This window comes from Lynx canadensis, chromosome B1 (genome assembly GCF_007474595.2).
Source record: "Lynx canadensis isolate LIC74 chromosome B1, mLynCan4.pri.v2, whole genome shotgun sequence".
NCBI classification, from domain to species: domain Eukaryota; kingdom Metazoa; phylum Chordata; class Mammalia; order Carnivora; family Felidae; genus Lynx; species Lynx canadensis.
In genome coordinates, this window is record NC_044306.2 from 72,931,917 (window position 1) to 72,956,320 (window position 24,404).

Here is a 24,404-nt window from a genome sequence, read left to right on the forward strand (position 1 = left end):
ATTAAAATTTTCCCAGGGATAGGAAGGGTTTATGGTTAAAAGGAGCAGTAAGTAAATTACCACTGACTTCTCAACAGAAACCATGGAAGCCAGAAGACAGTGAGTGGAATTATAACTTCAAAGGGCTAAAGGAAATAATGGAAAAGGAAATATATATATATGGGTACGTATAATACCCATACCCGTATATACGGTTTGACAGCACATAACAATTTACATAAATGAAAAGGTACGTAAATCACAGACATATTCAGGTAAATAAAACTGAGATAATCTGTCATAAGCATATCCACACCAAAGGAAATATAATGAATGTTCTTTGGGCAGAATATAAAGAAACAATCATAGAAGTTTAGAGATTTAACAGGAAATGAAGAGTAAAGGAAATGATAAATATGTAAGTGGTAAATGAATACAAATGTATATTAACAAAAAGCAATTATAATTAGGTATGCAGTGGTTAAAATACACAAATTTAAAACATATGGAAATACCAAGACACTATACAAACTGAAAGAAGAAATATGAAGATTCTTAACATTGTCTAGAATGTGGTAAAAGCATTAATCAGTATTAGATTTCAATAAGTTAAGAGTGGATGTTGGAGTTTACATACATATATGTAACTACAAAAATTCCATGTATTTAGAATTTATACCCATGTTCAAGAAGAAATCAAAATAAAATATTTTGAAAAAAATTATAGGGGCACCTGGGTGGCTCAGTCGGTTAAGCGTCCGACTTCGGCTCAGGTCATGATCTCACGGTCCGTGAGTTCGAGCCCCGCGTCAGGCTCTGTGCTGACAGCTCAGAGCCTGGAGCCTGCTTCCGATTCTGTGTCTCCCTCTCTCTCTGACCCCCCCCGTTCATGCTCTGTCTCTCTCTGTCTCAAAATAAACAAACTTAAAAAAAATTTTTTTTTAAATTATAAAAATAAAATGCAGCAAAACATAACTGATGTAGCTATAACCATACTTTATGAGGGAAATTGTAGCTGAATATACATATATTGCAATAACAGAAAGGCTGAAAACTCTAAGATCAAAGAGAAAAAAAACTTCCTATTTTTAGGAGGAAAGGTCTGGGCCAATCTCACTAAAGAACACAGATGTAAAAATCCTAAATATCAAAAATGAAATTTAGCAGTACATTAAAAGGACAATGTATGATTACCAAACTGCATCTATTTCAGAAATACAGGGTTGATGTTACATTGAAACATCCATGCAATTCACTACATTAAATGAATAAGAGATAAAAATAATGTAATTAAGTAGATGCAAAAAAGCATTTGATAAAATTCATCACAAACTCATCCTTGAAAAAGAACTCTTAAAAACTAGGAATAGAAGGAAATGTCCTTAATGTAACAAAGGGCTTCTATTAATAAAGGCTACAACAGGGGCGCCTGGGTGGCTCAGTCAGCTATGTGTCCGAGCTCAGTTCAGCTCAGGTCATGATCCTAGTTCGCTAGTTCAAACCCCACAGGGCTTGTGTTGAGTCCAGAGCCTGGAGCCTTTTGGATTCCAGGTGTCCCTCTCTCTCTGCCCCTCCCCACTCGTGCTCTGTCTCTCTTTCTCAAAAATAAACATCAAAAAAAATTTTTAATAAAAATAATAATAAAAGCTACAACAAACATCATACCTTAATGAAGAAATATTGAAAGTTTAAAAGGATACCTTCTATCATCATTTGTATTCAATGTGGACAAGCGGTTCTAGCCAGTGCAATAAGGCAAGAGAAAAAAGAGAAGTTTAAGGATAGAAAGGAAGGAAAAAGTTCATCATTTGCAACTGACATGACTGTGTAGGTAGAAAATTTTAAATAATGTAGGATCAAATCATTAGAATCAAATAGTTTATTCAATACATAAAAAAATAAATTGTATTTATACAAACAGGAACAATCAGATATCAAAAAAAAAGCACCTTTACAATGGCATTGGAAAACATTAAATACCTACAATAAAATCTAATTAAAGATGTAGGAGAAATTTACACGGTAAATTATTGAATGTTTGGAGAAATTAAAGAAAGCCTAAATAAATGGAGAGATCTATCATGTTCATGGATCAGAAGTTCCATACTATAAAATGTCATTTCTTTGCAAATTGATATATAGAAGTAATTAAATTTTAACCAGAGTCCCAGTAAGACTTCTTTTGGTAAAACTGTGTATAAAATTTACAATCTAATTGTAAAGTTCATATGGAAATATAAGGGCTGAGAAGAGCCAAGGTAACTGAGGGGAAAAGAAAGGATAAAGATACTCTCTATACCAAATATTAAGACTTTTCACAGTAATGTAACCAAAACAATGTAGTAAATTAAATTAGATCAATGGAATAAAGAATCCAGAATAAGGCATGTATGTGTAGATAGGTGTACATGAGTGTACATACAACACATATATAACATATTGATTTACACTAATGATGGCATTGCAAAGCAACAGGAAAAGAGTAGTCTTTTCATAAATAGTGCTGGTAAATGATTATACATATGAAGGCAAATAAAACTTGAACACATACTTCACACTAAATATAAAGGATAAAAAATTTCTAAGGGGCACCTGGGTGGCTCAGTCGGTTAAGCATCCGACTTCGGCTCAGATCATGATCATGGTTGTTGAGTTCGCGCCAGCGTCGGGCTCTGTGCTGACAGCTCGGGCCTGGAGCCCGCTTTGGACCCTGTGTCTCCCTTTCTCTGCCCCTTCCTCGCTCACACTCTGTCCTCTCTCAAAAGTAAATAAAACATGAAAAAATTTTAAAAAATTTTCTAAAATATAAGAAAATATTTCATGAATGGAGGTAAGCAAAGTTTTCTTAAGCAGGACAGAAACTACTAAGTTTAAAAAGATTGATAAATTGGGGCGCTGGGTGGCGCAGTCGGTTAAGCGTCCGACTTCAGCCAGGTCACGATCTCGCGGGTCCGTGAGTTCGAGCCCCGCGCGGGCTCTGGGCTGATGGATCAGAGACTGGAGCCTGTTTCCCATGCTGTGTCTCCCTCTCTCTCCTGCCCTCCCCACGTTCATGCTCTGTCTCTCTCTGTCCCAAAAAAATAAACGTTGAAAAAAAAAAATTAAAAAAAAAAAAAAATAAAAAAAAAAATAAAAAAGATTGATAAATTGAACATACTACAGTAAGAACTTCTGATTTTTCAAAGTATATACCATGAATAGAGTAGAAAGGCAGGCCACACAGAGAAGGTATTTATTTTCAAATGCAGCATATTTTGTTTCAAATAAAGCAGTTATGGTTTTTTTTCCAGAAAAACACCAGATAGTAAATTCTACAAAAGCACGGTCTTTAGCAGAATGTTTGTCTGATCAGTAAGAATTTGTTTTCCCATCACTCACTCTCTAAAGACAATCAATGGACTGACATCACTGCTACAACCCAGCTTGCTATTGAGCCTTTGACCTTTAGCCACATCTTGATTTTCCTAACATGAGTTAAGTACTGCTGGCTAAAATGCTTGCAATGTCGTGATGAGAAAAATAAGTAGATCAGCCAGCATGGAAGTTATAAAAGTAGCTAGGGCTAACAGAATTAGTAAAATGACTAAGAGAGGATGACCACCATAGGATGTATATTCTGACAGACTCTTTTGACAACAAACTGGGTCAGCACTCAGGAGGCAGGGAAACCAAAACTGAGTGAAATGGTTTTCTCTCTCCTAGCTCAGGCACCAACGTCAAGGTATTTTGTAAAATATGTATCCGACAAGGGTTGTATCTTAAAAAAGAAAAAAAAAAAAAATAATACAGAAAGGAAAAGAGACTTAAATAAGACATTTTCATCAAGGAGGATACATTAATGCCCTATTATCGTATAAAAGATGTTCATATGGGGCGCCTGGGTGGCGCAGCGGTTAAGCGTCCGACCTTCAGCCAGGTCACGATCGCGGCTGTGAGTTCGAGCACCCGCGTCAGGCTGGGCTGATGGCTCAGAGCCTGGAGCCTGTTTCGATAGGTGTCTCCCTCTCTCTACTTGCCCTCCCACGTTCTCTGTCTCTCGTCTCAAAAATAAATAAAAAAAAAAAAAAAAAAAAAAAAAAGATGTTCAATATTATTAGTAAACAGTGATATAAAAGTTATAATCTCAATGAGATAGTAATATACTAACCAGAATGTTCAAAATTTTCAAAAACTAAAAGACCAAGTGTTGGCAAGAGTGTGGGACAACCGAAACCCCATATACTGCTTGTGAAATGTAAATTTATATAATCACTTTGAAAAGCTGGCATTATTTACTAAAGTTTTAAAAATATGACCCACTTTTACTCCGATGTATTCAACAGGAACGTATGCAAGAATCTTCACAAGGGCACCTGGGTGGCTCAGTCAGTTAAGCATCTGACTTCGGCTCAGGTCATGACCTCACCGTTCTTGAGGTTGACCCCGACATCAACATCAGGCTCTCTGCTCTCAGCACAGAGCCTGCTTCAGAACCTCTGTCCCCCTCTCTCTCTGCCCCTCCCCTGCTTGCACTCTCTCTAAAATAAACATGTAAAAAATTGTAAACAAAACAAAACAATCTTCACAGCATCGTTATTCAAATAGCCCAAACTGAAAGCTTTCTACCAACAAAAGAACTTCTACCAACAAAAGAAATAGCATCTGGGTGGCTCAGTTGGTTAAGCATCTGACTTCAGCTCAGGTCATGATCTCACAGTTTGTGAGTTCAAGCCCCATGTCAGGCTCTGTGCTGACAGATCACAGTCTGGAGCCTGCTTTGGATTCTGCGTCTCCCTCTCTCTCTGCCTCTCCCCTGGTCGTGCTCTGTCTTTCTTTATCTCAAAAATAAATAAACATTAAAAAAAAAAGAAACAGCAAATAAATCCTAACATTTTGATGGAATACTGGAATCCGTGAGAGTGAATGAACAGTACTGCCACAACATGGACCAATCTTTATTCATAATGTTGAAAGAAGCCAGACAAAAAGTATGTAAAATGTTGTATAAATTTCAAAAACACAGAAGTGAGAAGGATGGTTTCCTTTGGGAAGAGAGAAGGTAATGTGTGGGTGGGGCTACAAACAAAGGAGCCTTTTGGGGTGTTGATATTTTATGTCTTCATCTGGTAGTTAAACAGACATGGTCCCTCTGTGGTAAATCACAAAGCTCACAGTCACAATTTGTGGACTTTTTTGTTTGTACATAATGTAATAACTTATAAAGTTAAAAAAGGAGGGAAATCACAACAGTTACCATTTGTGTATACAGTGATATACATATATGAGAAATTGATCATTTATAGTTACGATTAAAAAATAATACCACCGATTATAATACAATTATGGTCAAAATAAAATAAAATGATTCAGAGTAATTTAAAAACTATAATGGTGATTTTCAGTAGAGATGCTAATTGAAATTATTACTAAATATGGACTCAGACTTCCCTCCATAAGGCTTTCACATACTACCCACCTGTAGTTTTACAATTAATTTTTTGTTAATCTTTAGTTAAATTTAACAGGAAAAATGCTGGGATTTAAACTGTCAATCTAAGACAATTACATTTCTGTTAATATACAGAAGAGATGATGATAATCCTCAAAGTAAAAGTAAAAACCATCAGCAGAATCTCAAGTAAATGTCAATACAAGGTTACTGCTAGTACTTCAATTTGCCATTTGTTAGCATCATTCCCTTGAAAAAGTATGACTGTTAATAAATATATTCCAAGAAATTACCTCAGAGGAATTTTTTTCTTTTTGTCCTTTTTTTTTTAGTTTCAGCTATATAACACAAGTGATTATTTAGCTAAGGGATTATTCAGTAATCAAGACACAAGGAAAAACTACAGAAACGAAAAGGCATGTCAGAAAGTCAATAAGAAAGTCAATAGGATACATTAAAGCTCAAAGTTCACAGACAGGATCTTGTTTTCTATAAAACTGCAATCATTAGATACATTATTTTTAGTCTTCTGTTATGTAGGAATAAAAGCCAGCAAAGATAAACTAGTAAAACTCCTGCTAATTGAGGTATTGATTTTCATTGTATCCACAAAGACCTAACACTGTAGATACGAATTGTTCTATAAACATATGAAAAGTTTTAAAAGTCACTTAAGACTAATCATATGAGCATACTGTGTATCTCTGAAGAAGATTTTACTGGTTATCAGTTTGAAAAAGAATTCTACATAAATTTTATAGTAACTGGTATGCAAAATGAAGAACTGTTTTTCAGACTCTCAGATATGGCATACTGCCATTTCTTTTCAAAACAGAAAAACTAAAAGCACAGGATTCCAGTATATTCCAAATAAGGCATCTATGTGAGCAACCTCAATTTTCAGGGCTTTTCCTGCCTTTAGAAAAATAAACTGAAAGAACTCCATCTTCTTAGTCTGTACCTGTGTAGAAGAATGAAGAAGAAATGCAAGCTATTATAACCTCGAGTTTAGAAATAACATACAATAAGCTATTGCCAATTATTTTCCATTTGTAGAGGCTTAACAAATGCTATAGATGGCACTAAATATAACTGTGGCTTGTGTAATGAACTTAGGCTATCATAATGGTCAATGAAAAGTATAAAATTGTATGTAATGATCTAGTATATTCTATACTAATACAATCATAATCTCCTATTCTTCCACTATACAAATTTCATTTATACATATAAATAAAATATATACATCTTTAACATAAAATAACCCACATGACTCAGCCTATATATTAAGGGTTTCACTATTTTGAAATACTCATTTAATCAGCATTTTAAAAACTGATACTGATTATTTCTACTTAATTGAAATATAAATCTATAGTGTCCTGTTAACCACCATGCATAATGTAATTGTTCTGTACCTACCAACTCATTTATTTTCCAATCTTTTTTTACTTTCTGCTCAAAGCACAGGCAAACTTTACTTTTCCTAAGAATCATTACCTTTTAATCTTACAGCATGTACATCATTTTCAATTATTTGAAAAGCACGACATGCTAAATATTAAATGCAGGAAAAATAATAACAAATTAAAAAAAAACTTATGTACAAAGTCCCTTGGCTTTACAATCCTGATGGATTAAAAATTTTATAACAGTAAATAGTAATATAAAAATTACTGAACTGTTGAGTAATATTATGAAGAACAAGAAGTAACAATTCTCAGTTACTGTGTCTAAGAAAAGCTTAATGTAAGAGGTTAAGTAAATGAAAGCAAGTAGAATAATATTCTAAGCAGAGTGAACGACACTAGGAAAAGCCTGGAAGTACCAATAAGCATGGCAAATTCAGATGATCAAAACAAAGGGTATTTGTCTATGGTTAGGTAAGATGGGGAAAAACATTAGAACATTCCGAAAAAGAGAATGTGGAGTTCAGAGGACCTGATGGTACCACAACAGCAAGCCATTGGTAGGTTCCTAAGCAAGGAAATAACAATGAAAAAACACAGTTAAATATAAGTGGAGTGAAAAATTATATGGATGAATCATGTATTTAGATGTTTTGAATATAATCAGAGAACAAAATGAGAGTACCAAGCAACGAGTATCAAGCAACAAGGACCATGAAATAGATAGAAACAAACTCCGCCTATTTGAAATTCTGTCTAGCATCTGATAGATGGAAAAAAAAAATTTTTATCATCCACCACCTTGATACAACATATACTACTGGTTGTCAATGCTTACCCTAAAGTAAGCTTAAAAATCCCAAAGTTAGCTTGTAAACAAGGTCTGTTTATAAGATCTTTGTAATTTAGAATGATTCATTTAGGCTTGAGAGATTTCTGAGGTCCGCACTACACTCAAGTAGTCTAATAAACCGGCTTGAAGGGCTGATAAGATAAAATGGTCTCTGAAAAGGAAGTAAAGCGTGGACCAAAGACCCATATCATTCATTTTAACTTTTAGAAGCATAATTGGCCGAAAAGATCCTACGAATTCAGTCTGTTATCATATGCTTAACATTAGACTAAGGTCAGTTTTTCACTAGAATCATGTGAAGTTACAAAGAACAGCCTCTTAGCTAACTGAGGGATCCTGGGCAAATTATTTAATCTACTAAAGACTCAAGTTTCTTCATCTGTTACCAAAAAAAGTGTAGATGTTAAAGTAATATTTACCTAAAAGAGGCATCAGAATAATATATAAAGGCATTTAGTATAGTACCTATGGTTAGTGTTCAAAGAATCTTAACTATTATTACTATTACTAATAATATTTATTATCATAAGTGATTGGAAACTCTTGGATTTGTTTTCTGACTAAATATTATTTTTCAGTACTTATATGGCACATTTTAATATACAAAAGGCACTATAATGGGCCTTTTAAAATTTTAATTCATTTAATACATACAATAACCCTTCGAGATAAAAACTGTTAACACTCCCATTTTATAGATGAGGAAACTGAAGAACAAAGAGGTTAAAATAACTTTTTCCAAATAAGTAATGAAGCTTGGATATGGACTCAGGAAATCTGGCTCCAAATGCCATGCTCTTTTAGTCTATGAAGCCTATATGCTATACAAAACTTAAAGTAGTGAATTTTATTTTGCTGAAATTCTTTCTAAATGCAATATACTATTAGCTGATCCTCTCATCCCAGATTAGGTCAGGTCATCCAACTACATCTTCTCATACACCCTGTACCTCTTCACAATGTTTACCAGAACTGTAACTGAGTATCTCTCTCAATGGAATGTAAACCCTATGAAGGCAGGCAGCAACTGGGTCTGATTCACTACAAATCCTCAAGGCTTTATAAAAGCAGTGTTCAGTATTTAGTTAATGAACATACATATTAACCAGGATTAACAGTTAATAAACCAAGTATGAGAAAAGAAAGCCTAAAAGAGTGAATAATAATAAACAAAAGGGTTATTCATTTAAGAATAAGAATGCCAAAACTTTCTTAAGTCAAAGTTTCAAAAAGTACATTTTTCAGAGGACTTCAAAACAGCAAGCTAATATACTCAAAGCACTGTTAAGGAAGATAATTCTGAGTTAAAATAGTCTAATAAAGAATCTTACCTTTCCCCATACATTTAGCAATATAAACATTTAAAATAAACATTAATTTTTTTCTTTTTTAACTGAGTGATACAGAGTTTTTAGTCCTTTAAAAACTTACACAGTTCTGGGTTATATTAAATCATAATCTGCCTCCCTGAAACTTTCCTCTATTAGATTTAATTCTAACCTGTGGAGCTTCATATTAAAGTCTTTCTTCCATGTACCAGCTCTTCAAACATTTAAAGAAAGCAATCATATTTCCCCTATAAATACTAGTATTTACAGTCTAAATAGCCCCAAATTCTTTAGTTGTTCACTGTCCTACTTCACATTACAGAGTTTCCAGGTCCTCCATAGTTGTCAAGGTTTAATTAAACTCTGGGGCCCAAAAGAAAACATTTCAGATACAGTCTGAGCAGAATAAAAATATGGTCTAGAAACTACACAACTTTATTACCCTGAATTACACTAATTTGAGAATCTCTGTAGTATAATGACTCATTCTAGTTTTGACAAAATAATTCAAGTTCTTACTCTTGGCTGACTAGCTAACTTTCATTCTTTGGCAGCTTATTTACTTAATTATTAAATAATGTTATAGAAACTGAAAAAGGTGTAATATATAAATGTACAGGTTACATTATTTAAAAAATAAAAACATGTACTCACCACCCAGACTTACAAACAGAAATTATCAGTAACTTAGAAGTCTCTGTTGCATCATTTCCAATTTCTCCTTCTAACCCTGAAAGTAATCATGACCCTAATTTTTTTCATGATCCTATTTTTAAGTGTTAATCATTCCCTTGCTTTTGTCTTTGGTTTTGTCACATATTCATACATCCCTAAACAATAAATTGTTTAGTTTTGCTTGGCTTTATTTTCCTATTCATAATTCCCCGTTGCTTCAATTCTTTCCATTTAAAATTTGAATCCTTTTGTATTTTACATGCTTTTAATAACCCATATCTTTCATAGAATGAGGTAAAATTAAAGGGAATAAGCCATCCATTACCAGTTAAAAAAAAAAAGAAAGAAAAAAGAAAAGACAGAGGGAAGATAAATATTCTACTTAAGTCCATGCATTCCTTCAATATGAAACAATGCCATCCCTCCCCAATAAGAAGCTGAGCTGACGGTCAGTTTCCAACTTTTCCTATTGAGTTTTATAATAGGATACATAAATTCCCTGAACTGATGAACTATACATTTAAACAGCATCTCAGGTTAAATATAAATAAATAAGCCAATTATACTTGGATTATTTAGTTTTGGTTTATTCATACTCCATATCTAAATATAAATATTTGGGAGTGGACTACAGAATTTTTCTTGTCATAGAAAAGCTCTCAATATAAATATCAAATTAAAGAAACTGAAAAAAAAATTACCTGAAATCTTAAGGTAATGAACTAATTCCCTTATTTACCAATTCAAATTAAAGAGTGGTTGACATCAACAATCCATTTTCAGAGGCCTTAGAGAATTAACGGAAGAGTTTGTCTATCTCTCTCCCAAGTCATGTTCACTAATGTAGTAACTCCTTGTCTGCACATAAACTACAATAAATAAAAATAAGTAAAAGTAAATAAAAGTACAAAGATTTTTAAAAATCAGAGAGGTGAGATTTTTAAAAATGCTGGAATATAAATAAAAAGTAGATGACTGGAAAAAGAGCAGAAAAATCCCAGATATCTTAGATGCACTGCAATACAAGAAGTTAAAAATCTTAACTCTACTACTAAGTAAATCATACGGAAAAAAATTTATGAAGTGAAAAAAGAAAAATAATCCTTTCATCACATTCAGAAAACCCCCTCAGAAGCTAGGAGAGTGCTTTCATAGGGCAAGCAATCCTATTTTTGCTTAACATGTCCTTTTCTCCTCTTGTTCTTAAGGGAAAAGGAGTAACTTTCCAATACTCTGGTATCATCACTATTTCTGTACTTGATAAATCTAAATTTTATACCAAGGAATCTCTAAGGGATTCTTGATCACACAACGAAATTTGATTTGTGAGCTCTCCAGGAAACAGGTAGACACATAGTAGACACAGGTAAGAATCATCCCGGCTTGATTATTTCTTTTACTCTTGGTAAAAATTGTAACTTTATAATGCAGAATACAACGTTAAACCTGTTTTCCATAGACTCATACTAGCTCACTTGGAATCCTATAAATTCTGTGCCCAAAATAATCTATAATTTTCATAAATTCATAACTACGGATTTAGTCACTCTTGAACTAAACATTAACATAGCAATGGAAGAAAAAAAAGCCATACATATATATGGCACATAAGCTGCCAAATGATTTGTTTACCCCATAACCTGGCCAGTAAACAAGCAGACTGGAACATGTACTGCTGAAACAAAGGTAACAAGAAAAAATATTAAGTTAATGGGCTTGCTCTGCAGTCTTATAAAAATCTACATAGAAAACAGGATTACAAAAAAAAGTTAAAAAAAGTAAAGTATTTCTATTAATAATATCCTTAGAAAACATAATAAAAGAAAATCAAAATGAAAAGCAAAGGTCAACATAGTTATCTACTGAATAAGGAAGATAGAATTGTATGTCCTAGTTTACATTTTCTTATTCAAGTTTATTTATTCAAATGCCAATCCCTTGAGTTGTATATAAAAAACAAGCTACACAGTTTAAACACAAAAGAGATGTTTCAGAGCACCCTCACCAAATTATCAGGCAATAAAATTACAACAGACTGTTCTCTAATAATTGCATTACTATCTACTTTTTAAACTAAACTTACAGATACAATCATAGAATTCACTAATTCACTATTAATGTGGTATATAGATTGTATTTACTGAATCAAAACAATGCAGGAAGGTATACAGTTAGACAAATCATTTTCTTAAAATATGAATTACATTATGTATAAAAAATCCATATACACGTCATTTTTATAGTTCAAATGTCACTTACCATGAGATAAATAATGCCTCACATGTAACTAGCATATCTTTAGGCCAATACTACAAATATAAGGAGCAAGAAAATCCAAGTACTTATTAATATTCTGGTGATTTAAAACTTCTAATTAGATGGGAGACTAAAGGTTTTTTTAATTTTGTTTTCTTTGGTTTTGAATCCCCAGAGGTAAGTGCACCATTTTTGGAGGTAATGCCCTACCATGTCTTACACAGAGATGTATTACTCTAAACAGAGGATAAATTGTTCTAAAATAGATGATATATCTGAAATTAACTAATAAAATTAGATATATTTAATCCAACCAAAAAGCCTGGAAGCAACCCACACTGAATAATTTTCAAGTAGTTAAAAGCACAGATGATCAGTTGAATAAATTCATCACAGTAAAACCATTTTCCAAAACATCTTCTGTCTCCATTCACTAGTCCACTCACTAAATTATACTGCTTACAGCATAAGCAATTATCATCTACTAAATTTTAAATAGGAAGCATAAACAAAGGCATGACAGGCAGAAGACTAAGTGCAGCTTCTCATACACATTTTACTGATGCTAAGCACCCACCCCTGCAAAAATAAGCCATAAAGAGAGCAAATCAATATAACATTTAAATTTCCTTTCAAAGCCACGCTAAAAAATATATTTAGGTGACATCATATGGCAAAATTATACACTGCTGCTGACATCTAAGAATTGAGTATACATACAAAGTTTATTGTGACATTTGATACAAGAGGGGAAAATTTACAAACCATTATTTTTTAAATATTAAATGACAAAAACAGATGTTACGTTTAAAAATAAAACAGTAGCTACTGTTAAAATGTGTATAAGAACAGGTATTTTAGGAATGTATTAACCAAAGATACTAAGAAATTGTAGGATAAAGGATCAAACATGATCAAATAAATGTATGAAGTAAATGAAATCACAGATCACATTAGCCGGTTAATAACATGGAACAACTGGAACAAATACTGCTCACGTGTTTTAATACACATTATTTTCCTAGATTGTTACAAAAGAAAACGAATTTCCAAACTTTTAAGTAATTAGGTTGTTTTATAAAATCTTGGTTTTGATTATATTTAACTGTCAAATTCAGGGAAGGAAAGAACCAGAAAGCAATTACTTGCCATCATGCAAATAAAACAGGTGACTGACTCTCCTTTTTTTTTTTTTTTTTTTTTTTTTTTTTACCGGATGTTCTGCTGTGAAGTAGACAGATAAAAGCTTTCAATTATATATAGGAAGGGATATTAAATGGATAGTTAATTCTTGCAAAAGCAGTTCTTGGTTTTAAGACTATTTGAATTCAAAAAGGTACTTTGGTACACATAAAAAAACCCAAGTATTATTTTTAGTCCTTCATAAGATTTTTGTCTGTATTTTAAACAAAACCATAAATCAGGGGGGATAAAGGAATCCTTAAAGCTCACCAAGTAAAACCCTGATATTTTATAAGTGAAGGCACTGAGATGCACAAAGAGTAAATGATTTTATTTGCCATCTAAGGTTACAGTTTGTTGGTGGCTGAGGCTACAGGTTCTTGTACTTCTTACTCCATACTCTGTTAAATAAGCCGCTTCTCTCACAGTACTAACACCATGATAATTATGGTTCATTAATACAAAAGTGTTAGTAAGGTAAGAATCACGAGTAACACCAGATTGATGATATTTCAGGAAAATACAGTAGTTTCAAGAGGAACAGAAATGTATTTTCAAGAGCAGTGGGCCCACTCAAAGGGCAAAGACACATAGTTGAGTTAATGGAATTTTCGTCTCACCATTTGGTCATATGAAAATAAATTAGTGTATAAATGTTGATGCTAATCCTACTTCTTATTTAACTAGGTGAATTTTAGAGCAAATTCAGCAACTTATTTTTGTTCTCTAAAATATCAATTTGAAATGGTGCCATCAAAATTAGGTCTGTAATTAAAGCTGGAAAAAATAACTTCTAAAAGTATTATTTTTAATTATTTATAATAAATTTCATTATAATAGGATACAACCATTATGTTGTATTTAGTGTCTCCCAAAACTATTTCCTAAATTTAAAAATAAATGGAGATGGTGTCTCTTTGTTTCAAAGCAATTTATTAACAAATTTTTAAAATCAAAATTTTATTTTTGCTTTCTGCCCATCAATCTGGAAATAATGATAGCTCATAAGAAAAAAAGCACCAATTATTTTTCAGATTAAACACATCCTGCTGTGCCTTCTATTTTATCACTTTCAACTAAGTTACAAGTGACAGCATAAATCAAATAGCCATTATGTTAATGGCTATATCATGCTTAGGATATATATCTAAATATTTTACCACTCCATGACCATGAAAAAATTAAACATTCTAATGATGTATGTCATTATAAAGTCAAATATGAAAAATATGCAAATCAGCCACAAAATGAAGATGACCATAAAATGACACATAAAATAGTCCACACAAATTAGGTTGGATTCATCCAGAAAAAATTATTTGCTCAGAAGAAAAGCAACTAAAGCCATCATAGCTGTACCAAAAAAAAAAAAAAAAAAACAACTTGCAAAGTTTTAAAAAGCAATACTGATGAAATTTTAATTAACTAATATCCACATCTTTTCAATTTCTAATCCTTAAAACCTGACTGAAGTCCCCAAAGCAAACACTATACACAACTGTTTGCCATTAAACCCACAACCATGCTATTTTTCTAACAGGTATTTGCCCACATTGTGCCACTCTCTGCCTATAAACTCTCCTCAAGATCTACAACTCAAAATCAGGTAGGAAGCATGCCCTTCCTCTGTATTCTCAAAACAACTTATGCAGAGTTTGTATCTCTGCCTTCTTCAGTAGACCATGACTCCTTAAGACCAAAAACCATGTTTTATTTATATTTAGCTCCTGATTGCTTACAGAAGTACACTTAGCCCTCATAAGAGGCATATAAGAAAAATTGGCTCTTTGAATTTCTTCAGTGAGAAATAAAGTTTTATTGCCTAAAAAAATAAAATAAACTTCATCGGTCATAGCCAAGACAACAGTACACAAGTCAAATGAAAATTAACGGCACAAGCTGGTCTGTGACAGAGGTTCTTTACTCCTGTTTGAAAGCTTTGTGTAGTAAAACTGCCACGTGCGTCAGTATTATACAAACATGGAAACAAGAAATTCCTTGCCTTCGATTAGTTGTTAATAAATTATTTAACAAAGTGCATTTGCCAATACACAGAGGCTACCTCCCTTCTTCCAGTAACTTTTCTCCAGGACTTTCTTTCTTCAAAACTGTAACTCTCCAGGACCTTCCTTTATTTCCTCAATTTCTGCTTATCCCACACCCAGGTGGCAAAGAATCCTCTAAGGGAAAGCAGTGGCAAAATTGGAAGGCCCATATTCAAAACAGAGGCACAGTTTTAGGAAAAGCAAAATTATTCACACTGATAGTCTAATCTATTATTAAACAGATACAAAATTATGAAATAGAAAATGATTACTTAAAAAGATGTGACTCTGAATGACCCATGATGTCTCCATACATGAAATATGTAGAATAGAACCTATCTATCTCTTGGCCCACAAGTATTAAACCCACTGAGTATCCCACTTATTATAGGCTCCTAAATATAAACAAGTGACAATTAATTTCTTATCCTGTTAGTTAGGTGATCAGTTTCCAGTGAGGTTAGGGAGGTCATTCTATGACATTATGAAGATGAAGATAGTCTCCAATTTTGAAGTAAAAAAAAAAAAAAAAAAACAAAAGAAAAAAGTGAGGGTTCAATTTTGGCATTAATCCCAGATTTCAATTTTTATTCTATTAGGGGTATTCTGCTTAAAACAGAGCTCACTTTAAATGGGACCAAAAAACCCAAAACTTTTGAAAAACTGATTTTAAAGTACTACCCATTAAGAACTTTTGGGGTTCTGGTAAGACCATTAAATAGTCACTAGAAGTAAACTCTCTAACTTCTAGTGCTCATTTAAATGCCTGTTAACTCTTCAAGAAAATTTCTATTTTCCTAACACCAATGATAATCATTTAACTAAATAACTAAATAAAGGCTATTTTTTTCTCTTTTATTTTTCAAACTTCAAAAATGGGCATGGTAATACTAAAACAATGCGGATATTAAAAGTACATTCTTATAGAAGTCTGAAATAAAAAGGTAAATGACTTTATATCACATATAATAGTCAAAGATCATCAAGGTAAGACTAAATAATAATGCTAAAAATAGCATTAAATTGATGCAAAATGAAGCAAACTAAAAAAAAATTTCTACACACACAAAGAAAACATCGTAAAATAGCAGTTAAATTCATTATCTAGAAAAGTAGGTTCAAATTATTTAAGAAAATAGAGCCAAAAGTGATTTCATACTCAATGAACTCTATTTGAGAGACTCCAGGAACCAATAGCAACCTCTCAAGATCTCAGAAAAACCCAGTGCTTGAAACACATAAATATTTAGCAGGATATGAACAACATATCACCCCTCCCCCTCTAAGAACACACCACCAACAACAAATGGTCTCAACCCTTAGCCGCCCAATAAAAGCTTGCAACCTCTGAAGGTTCCTATATCTAAATATAGGAATTTTTACCCAAAAAAGGCTTCAACTCTTTGAAGCCCAGAGGCTCCAATGTTAACAGAAGTAAAAAGCAAACCAGAATATTGCCACAACAATATTCAACCTATATCCTTATTTCCCATAGAGCAACATGTAACATCCTGGCTGTCTATAGTTCCTGTCTTACTTTAACAACCTCCAAATGTCAGGCATGTGTTTTCTAATCAAAGATTCCTAGACCCTTGATTTCTGAGTCTTACACTTCCCTAAATTCTCTCCCTACTTCTCCTCTCACAGTTGCCTCTAACTCAATCTTCGCTCATATTTTAGTCAACTGCAATAAGGATTTTTATGTTACTTCCTATAGACAAGGCCTCAAGCCTTGTGTAGTGCATCCAAACAAGCTTTAGTATTTAATCAAAAGTTTTGGCTTACATTTGGGTCTTAGGTCTTCTCTCTAATCGTAATTAGAAACTGAGAAAATATATGAAACACAAATTGTCCAATTTTTTATTATAAGTGGCTTTTAGATAAGGTTGATAAAATCTGAAATAGATGACTAAAGCAAACTGTGCCCTCTAAGTATTTCATTTACTGAAGCTAATTTTATCCCTAAATAACATAATCAAGTTGGGAATACTATACCTAAATAGGGGTTTTCTTTGGGAACTATAAGGTCAATACAAGTTAATTATGGTCTGAGGACTCAAGTAAAAACCATGTTAATATGGAATTAAAAGCTGATGAAAACCCTCTGGTTCCATATTATCTTCTTTATGGGATAACAAGATGAGCAAATCACATCTAAACAGAAAATCTGACATAAACTAAGATTATATTTTAAGTATCTTAGAAATTTCAGTGAAGATAAATTTGTTAAGGGAAATGAGTGGGGGCAGAAATATGCTTCAGTAATACCATGTTAGGTCAGACACAAGTATCCTGGGAAAATCTTGCTCAGCCAACTAATTATCTATATTCCACTCCAAAAAAATAATTTGATCCATTTTTCTCTAGGAACCGTACTTTGAATTATTTGCTGTCCATATAAAGATAAACTAAACTTAAATTGCCCATATAAAATTATCTTTAAACTTCTTACTGAAAGAAAAAATGGAAGGTTTCTATTTTGTGTATTAATGAAAATTATACATAAGAATTTACTCACTTGTATGACAGTAAAATTCCCAAATATTTCCAACTAATAATTGAGGACATTACTGAAAAGTTTCTTTCCAAGAAACCCTACCATAAGTCCTAATCATCAGGATCTCCTAAAAATATTCATACCATAGGAGTGGCTACAATGGATAAGCACTGTATAAAATCGATCCAAACAATACATAAAATTCCCTCTCCCCTTGAAAATGGTTTTCTTTATAGACTGCCTTCTCTTGACAAATGTGATAATATCAATTTTAAACAGATATAAGCTCCAGTAGTATGGTTCTGCAACCATATAACAAATCAATTTTAAGCTAAGAGTTTGACAATTATAATCAAGAAATAATTATAATCCTTAGTAGGAAACTTTTCCTTTTTATTGTTATTTTCAAGAAACCACTATTCTTCTACCAAATATTATTTGAGGTACAAAATAATCACCGACTAAAATCCATAGCTTCATTTAAAAAAAAAATAGAACTGAGAAAAACTGGTTGTAGAAGAGACTAACATAATAAAAACAGAAGTACGAAAATACCAGGGTGGTATTACATCTCTTCCTTCACAATACCAAATATTTTGTTACCATGTGGCCCAAAGCCTTTTAATTATCCCTCAAAGGCTTTAGAAAAACTTTTTTAAAAGCATGAAATTAGAGAGAACGGTCATAAACATCTCTTAGTGATGCTTTTTGTCTTTCATGAGTAATGACAAATTTCCAGATTGGTGAGCATAAGGCTGTGTCTACACATGACCCATCTGAAATACGTCTGATTTTACTAATCTCCACCCCCACTCCCCAAAACGATTATTGTGTAGACTTCACCAAAGATGCAGGGACAAATTACTTAGAAATTGGTTTAAGTAACATCCTATAAGTTATATAGAAATTATTTCAAATGAGGATTAGTTATTACAAAAACAATAAATTTATGAAATAGGATCATGAACTCTATAAAGTGAATCAAAACCAAATTTTCCCCTAACTAAAGTTTAAAAAGCTAAATACAGGAATATTATACAGGAGAAAAGTCTCAACAAAATTTACCATGAATTCATAAAACTGAAGTAAAATTTATGTTAAATATCACTGTTGAGTTCAAAATAATTTATAATAATAGTATTTCCTGATTTCATACTGTACAATATTATTTAAAGTATTTTTAAACTTACCCAAATGAAGTAGCGTAAACTGGGCTGCCAGTTCCTTTGCATCTTCTAAGGTAGTACAGAGTTTGTCAGGCATAAAATAACTCTGGGATCCATTTGCAATAGCAGGAATAACAATTTTATATACCAAGAGTACTTTCCCATCTTGACTTGTTGTTGAATATAAATAATATTCTGGTGGTGCCCAATTATTTTTGTTGCAGTAATAATCCAAATGCATTACTGCAGAATTGAAATGATTGGATTTTAAAGAATACATACTAATTGGAGTAAGCTTTGTTCCAGGAAAAAATGGATAAGTGCATCTTTCGATTTCAGGAGGACTTGGGCTATGCTGACCATTGAGACGAGCTGGAAGAGTTGGTGGCTTGCCTAGAGTTTTTGGGTGGCTCTCTTCTTTGTTAGCAAACACAATCAGGTTTTCAGAATTAGGGCTAATCTGGCCATTAAGGTGCTGTCTCCAAGTGCTTTCTTTATTTACTGGTTTTGCCAGTGTTACCTCAATACTTGCTCCATCAATGCATTTTCCATTCATAACAGACATAGCAGCCACTGCATCTTCTCGGTTGAAAAAGTGAACAAAAGCATAATCTCTAAGTTTCTTTACTCGTTCAACTGCACCAGGTTTGAATTTGTTGAATTCTGCTTTAATTGTTTCCTCTGTAGTTGAGATCATTAAATTTCTTACATAGAGAACTTTAACTCTCTGCATTGTTTCCTCGTCAACCTCTTTCTCTGGGTCAGCCCAATCTACCTGAATGGTATGGCCCCATAGTTGGAATGTACCTGTAAAAGAGATAAATTACCCTGAAGACAGTTAAAACAACTAAAAGTCAAAAACTATTAAGTAAAATTTTCTCCAAAAAATCAGGAACTCACATACCCATCAGTAGTAAACATTAGTTTCTCACAAGAAAGTCACATGAATGTTTTTACTAAGGCAATGCAGCCAGAACTTAGAGTTCATTTTAAGAGCAAACAGAACAAATTAAGAGCAAAAGAACAAATACACTTCAAAAATAGACCTTTATCAGAAGAATTATAGGTACTATCCTTTGGATTTTTATCAAACAACAATAAAAGTGTATACATTCAGTAAATTAGTATATTATTACAGATAATGACTCTTCTTGTCATTTAGAAGATAGGAGCAACTTCTTGTCTTTTAGAAGCATTTATTTTACTTCCTTATGCAAAACATCTCTATACCTCTTTAAGGGCATTACACAGTTTCAAAATATCGAACTAAGAAGTGCTGTCATTTTTCCATATTTATAATAAGACTAATACGAAAAAGTAAACTTTAAAAGGTCAAGTTTACCTGGAATTAGTTTTCTCCTAGCCATAGCAGCAGCTCTGTGAGATTCATATTCAACAAATGCAAAACCACGATTTTTGGTCTTATCAGTTGCACTTGGATAAACAATGACATCTACAACTCCTTCTGTAACTTTCTTCATTTCATCCAAAATTTCTTCTTTTCTTCTTTTCCTTAGGAATAGCTCCAATAAATAGCCTGCAATTATCCAAGCTTACACACACACCAATAAACTTCCCTGGTCGAATCTCATAATTATTAAGAATTCTGATGGCTAATTGGGCTTCTTCTTTTGTAGTGTACATCACAAAAGCATAACCGCGATTTTCACCACTAAATTCCATCATAAGTCGAAATTCATATATCTTTCCAGCTCTTTCAAATACAGGAACTAACTCATCTTCATACATATCACGAGGTATTTTTCCTACAAAAACTTCACAGCCTCTAGGTGGAGGTGGACCTTCCCAACCTAAAAGACAAAAAAAACAAATTCTAATAAGATATTTTGATACACCATTCAATGATTCAGTCATTCCACAAATTTACAGTGCCTCCTATGTACTGTGCACTACTCTAGATGTTGAGGATACAACAGTGCACAAAACAGAAGACCCTTCCCTCATAAGGCATATACATTCAACAGAGAACATAAACAGTAACTGATAAAGGCTATGAAGAAAAAGCCAGAAAAAGTTGATACTTTTAGCAGTCAGGTAAATCTCCTCTGAACACATGAGGTTTAAAGCAGAGACCTGAATGAAATGAGGGAATAAGCTTTGAGAATAAAGCATTACGAAGAAAGCAAGAGCTTTATACATTAAAACAACAAAGAGCACACGGGCCTGTATGACTAACGTACTTGAAGCAATATTTAAGTGGTAGTCAGTGCCACTGACTAGAGGCCAAGATTTTATTTTAAGTGTGATAGAAAGCTAATGGGAGGGTGCTGAGCAAAGAAACAGCACTGGCTACTAGTAGAAAGGCAAAACATATTTATTTAGCTGTTTGCATCTGGTTTTCCTCTAGTATAAACACCACTTCTGTACTCACTGCTCTTTCAAAATCCTCCCCAAATGACCTCTCCTTTAATAGCTAGAATACTCTTTTCCCCAGTAACCCAAACCTGACTTCTTTATAAACCCATCTAGAAAACCTAAAAGACTCCACCAAGACACTGCTAGAACTGATACACAAATTCAGCGAAGACACAGGATATAAAATCAACATACAGAAATCCGTTGCATTTCTGTACACCAAAAATGAAGCAGAAAGAAAAATCAAGGTATAGATCCCATTTACAATTGCACCAAAAACCATAAGATACCAAGGAATAAACCTAAGCAAAGAGATGAAAGACCTGTGCACTGAAAACTATAGAACACTTAGGAAAGAAACTGAAGAGGACACAAAGAAATGGAAAAGCATTCCATGCTCATAGATTGGAAGAAAAATTTTGTTAAAATGTTCACACTACCCAAAGAAATCTACAATTTTTTTTTTTTTTTTTCAACGTTTCTTTATTTTTGGGACAGAGAGAGACAGAGCATGAACAGGGGAGGGTCAGAGAGAGAGGGAGACACAGAATCGGAAACAGGCTCCAGGCTCTGAGCTATCAGCACAGAGCCCAACACGGGGCTCGAACTCACAGACCACGAGATCATGACCTAAGCCGAAGTCAGACGCTTAGCCAACCGAGCCATCCAGGCACCTGTCAAAGCAATCTACATATTTAATACAATCCCTATCAAAATACCACCAGCATTTTTCACAGAGCTAAAACAAACAATCTTAAAATTTGTACAGAACCACAAAAAATGCCAAATAGCCAAAGCAATCTTAAAAAGCTGCAGTATAACAATTCAGACTTCAAGCTAGTTACAAAGCTGTAGTCATCAAGACAGTATGGTACTGGCACAAAAACAGACATGGAGATCAATGGAACAGAACAAAAATCCAGAAATGGACCCACAACTATATAGTCAACCTAATCTTCAACAAAGCAGGAAAGAATATCGGATGGACAAAAGATAGTCTCTTCAATAAATGATGTTGGAAGAACTGGACATCGTACACAAAGAATGAAAACTAGACCACTTTCTTACTCTATACACAAAATAAATTCAAAATGGGTGAAAGACCTAAATGTGAGACAGGAAACGATCAAAATCCTAGAGGAGAACACAGGCAATAACCTCTGTGACTTTAGCTGTAGAACTTCTTACTAGACAGGTCTCCAGAGGCAAGGGTAACAAAAGCAAAAATGAATGACTAGGACTTCATCAAGTAAAAGCACAGTGAAGGAAACCAGCAACAAAAGCAACCTATGGAATGAAGAATATTTGCAAATGACATATCAGAAAAGGTCAGTATCCAAAATCTATAAACAGCTTATCAAACTCAACACCCAAAAACAATAATCCAATTAATAAACAAGGGGAAGACATGAACAGACACTTCTCTAAAGAAGACATCCAGATGGCCAAGAGACACATGAAAAGATGCTCAACATCACTAATCATCAGGGAAATACAAATCAAAACTACAATGAGATACCACCTCACATCTGTCAGAATGGCTAAAATTAACAACATAGGAAACAACACATGTTGAGAAGGATGTGAAGAAAAAGGAACCCTCTTGCACGTTGATGGAATGGCAAACGTAGTGCATCCACTCTGGAAACAGTACAGAGGTTCCTCAAAAGTTAAAAATAGAACTACCCTACAACCCAGCAATTGCACTACTGGGTATTTACCCAAAGGATACAAAATACTGACTCGAAGGGGCACATGCACCCCGATGTTTATAGAAGCATTGTCAATGATAGCCAAATTATGGAAAGATGGAAGAGCCCAAATGTCCATCAGCTGATGAATGGATAAAGAAGATATGGTGTGTGTGTGGTGTGTGTGTGTGTGTGTGTGTGGCATATATATGGAATATTATTAAGCCATCAAAAACAATGAAATCTTTGCCATTTGCAATGATGTGGATAGAGCCAGAGCATATTATGCTAAGTGAAATAGTCAGACAAATGCTGTATGATTTCACTCACATGTAGAATTTAAGAAACAAAACAGATGGACAGAGGGGAAAAAAAGAGAGGGAAGCAGACCACAAGAGACTCTTAACTATAGAGAACAAACTGAAGGTTGTTGGAGGGGAGTTTGGGGAGGATGGGCTAAATAGGTGATAGGTATTAAGGAGGGCACTTGTGTTAAGCACTTGGTGTTTGTTACATGTAAATGATAAATCATTAAATTCTACTGGTGAAACCAATATTACACTATATGTTAACTAACTAGAATTTAATAAAATTTTGAGAAAAAAAAAACACCCAACTTCCTTCTCAGCTGTTTCTTAACCAAGAGCAGAGTTGAAAAAAATGTAAAGGTCAAACATGCATAACACCTATAATATACACATTATTATATGTGCATAACATATATATAATACCTCTTTTCTCTCACAACTATAAAAATGATTACTAAGGTCTTAAAGCAGTTATAAGAAAAAAACTGATACTAATGATATATGCACCTAATGTACATTAAGATACAATTTTTTGAACATAAATACATCCACACCTGGAGGAGGACCACCAAATTTCCTTTGCCCATTTTCTTGAACCATGTTGTAACCAGTCTTTTCCATCAAAGCAAGTAATGCTGCTTCATTCTGAGTACCAGTTCTGACTTTACTGCATCCATTTATTCCATCTATGTTTTCTTCATTCATGGTTGCAATTCCTAAAACAAAATTCAAAAAACAATGTTTATGACATGAAGCACCATGAATCTATGACGGAGTCCTCTAGGTTGCAAGAAACCAAAACAGTGTGGCTGCTAACATCTGATGATCACTGTGGTCTTGCCCACTAAGTCCTGCTCTACAGCAGAAGCTAGAAATTCCATTTAATGTCACTGATCAATTAAGCAGTACCTTTAGAAGGCCTAAGCTACAACAAAGGGAGGCAAAAGTGAAAAAGAGAAAAAAACACAAATAAATGAAAAGGAGTTAGAGAAGAGAAAAGAAAGCAGAAGGAGTAACAAAATAAATATACTGCCATCAGTGAATACATTATCACTGCTGATCTATATGGCCCAAGGTTTATTTATCATACAGGCCAACTGGATTTTACTGTGCCTTACAATTCTCAGATAAATGTAGCCTAATGCCAATATAGCTCATGTTGTCAGCAATCTCTAAGAACTCCAACAGTTATCAGAAATTGAACAGACGCT

The 24,404-nt window shown here is 33.4% G+C and overlaps 1 protein-coding gene across 1 annotated transcript in view; it reads right to left on the bottom strand.

The window, feature by feature from the left end:
- RBM46 (RNA binding motif protein 46) overlaps nt 1–23,901 on the bottom strand; it is a 35,144-nt gene extending 11,243 nt beyond the window's left edge. The window contains 4 exon segments of the mRNA XM_032592882.1: nt 18,843–19,625; nt 20,161–20,320; nt 20,322–20,629; nt 23,748–23,901. Of these exon segments, the coding sequence (XP_032448773.1) occupies nt 18,843–19,625; nt 20,161–20,320; nt 20,322–20,629; nt 23,748–23,898 (1,402 nt within the window). The 5' untranslated portion in view covers nt 23,899–23,901.
- Nucleotides 23,902–24,404: the final 503 nt, after the last annotated feature.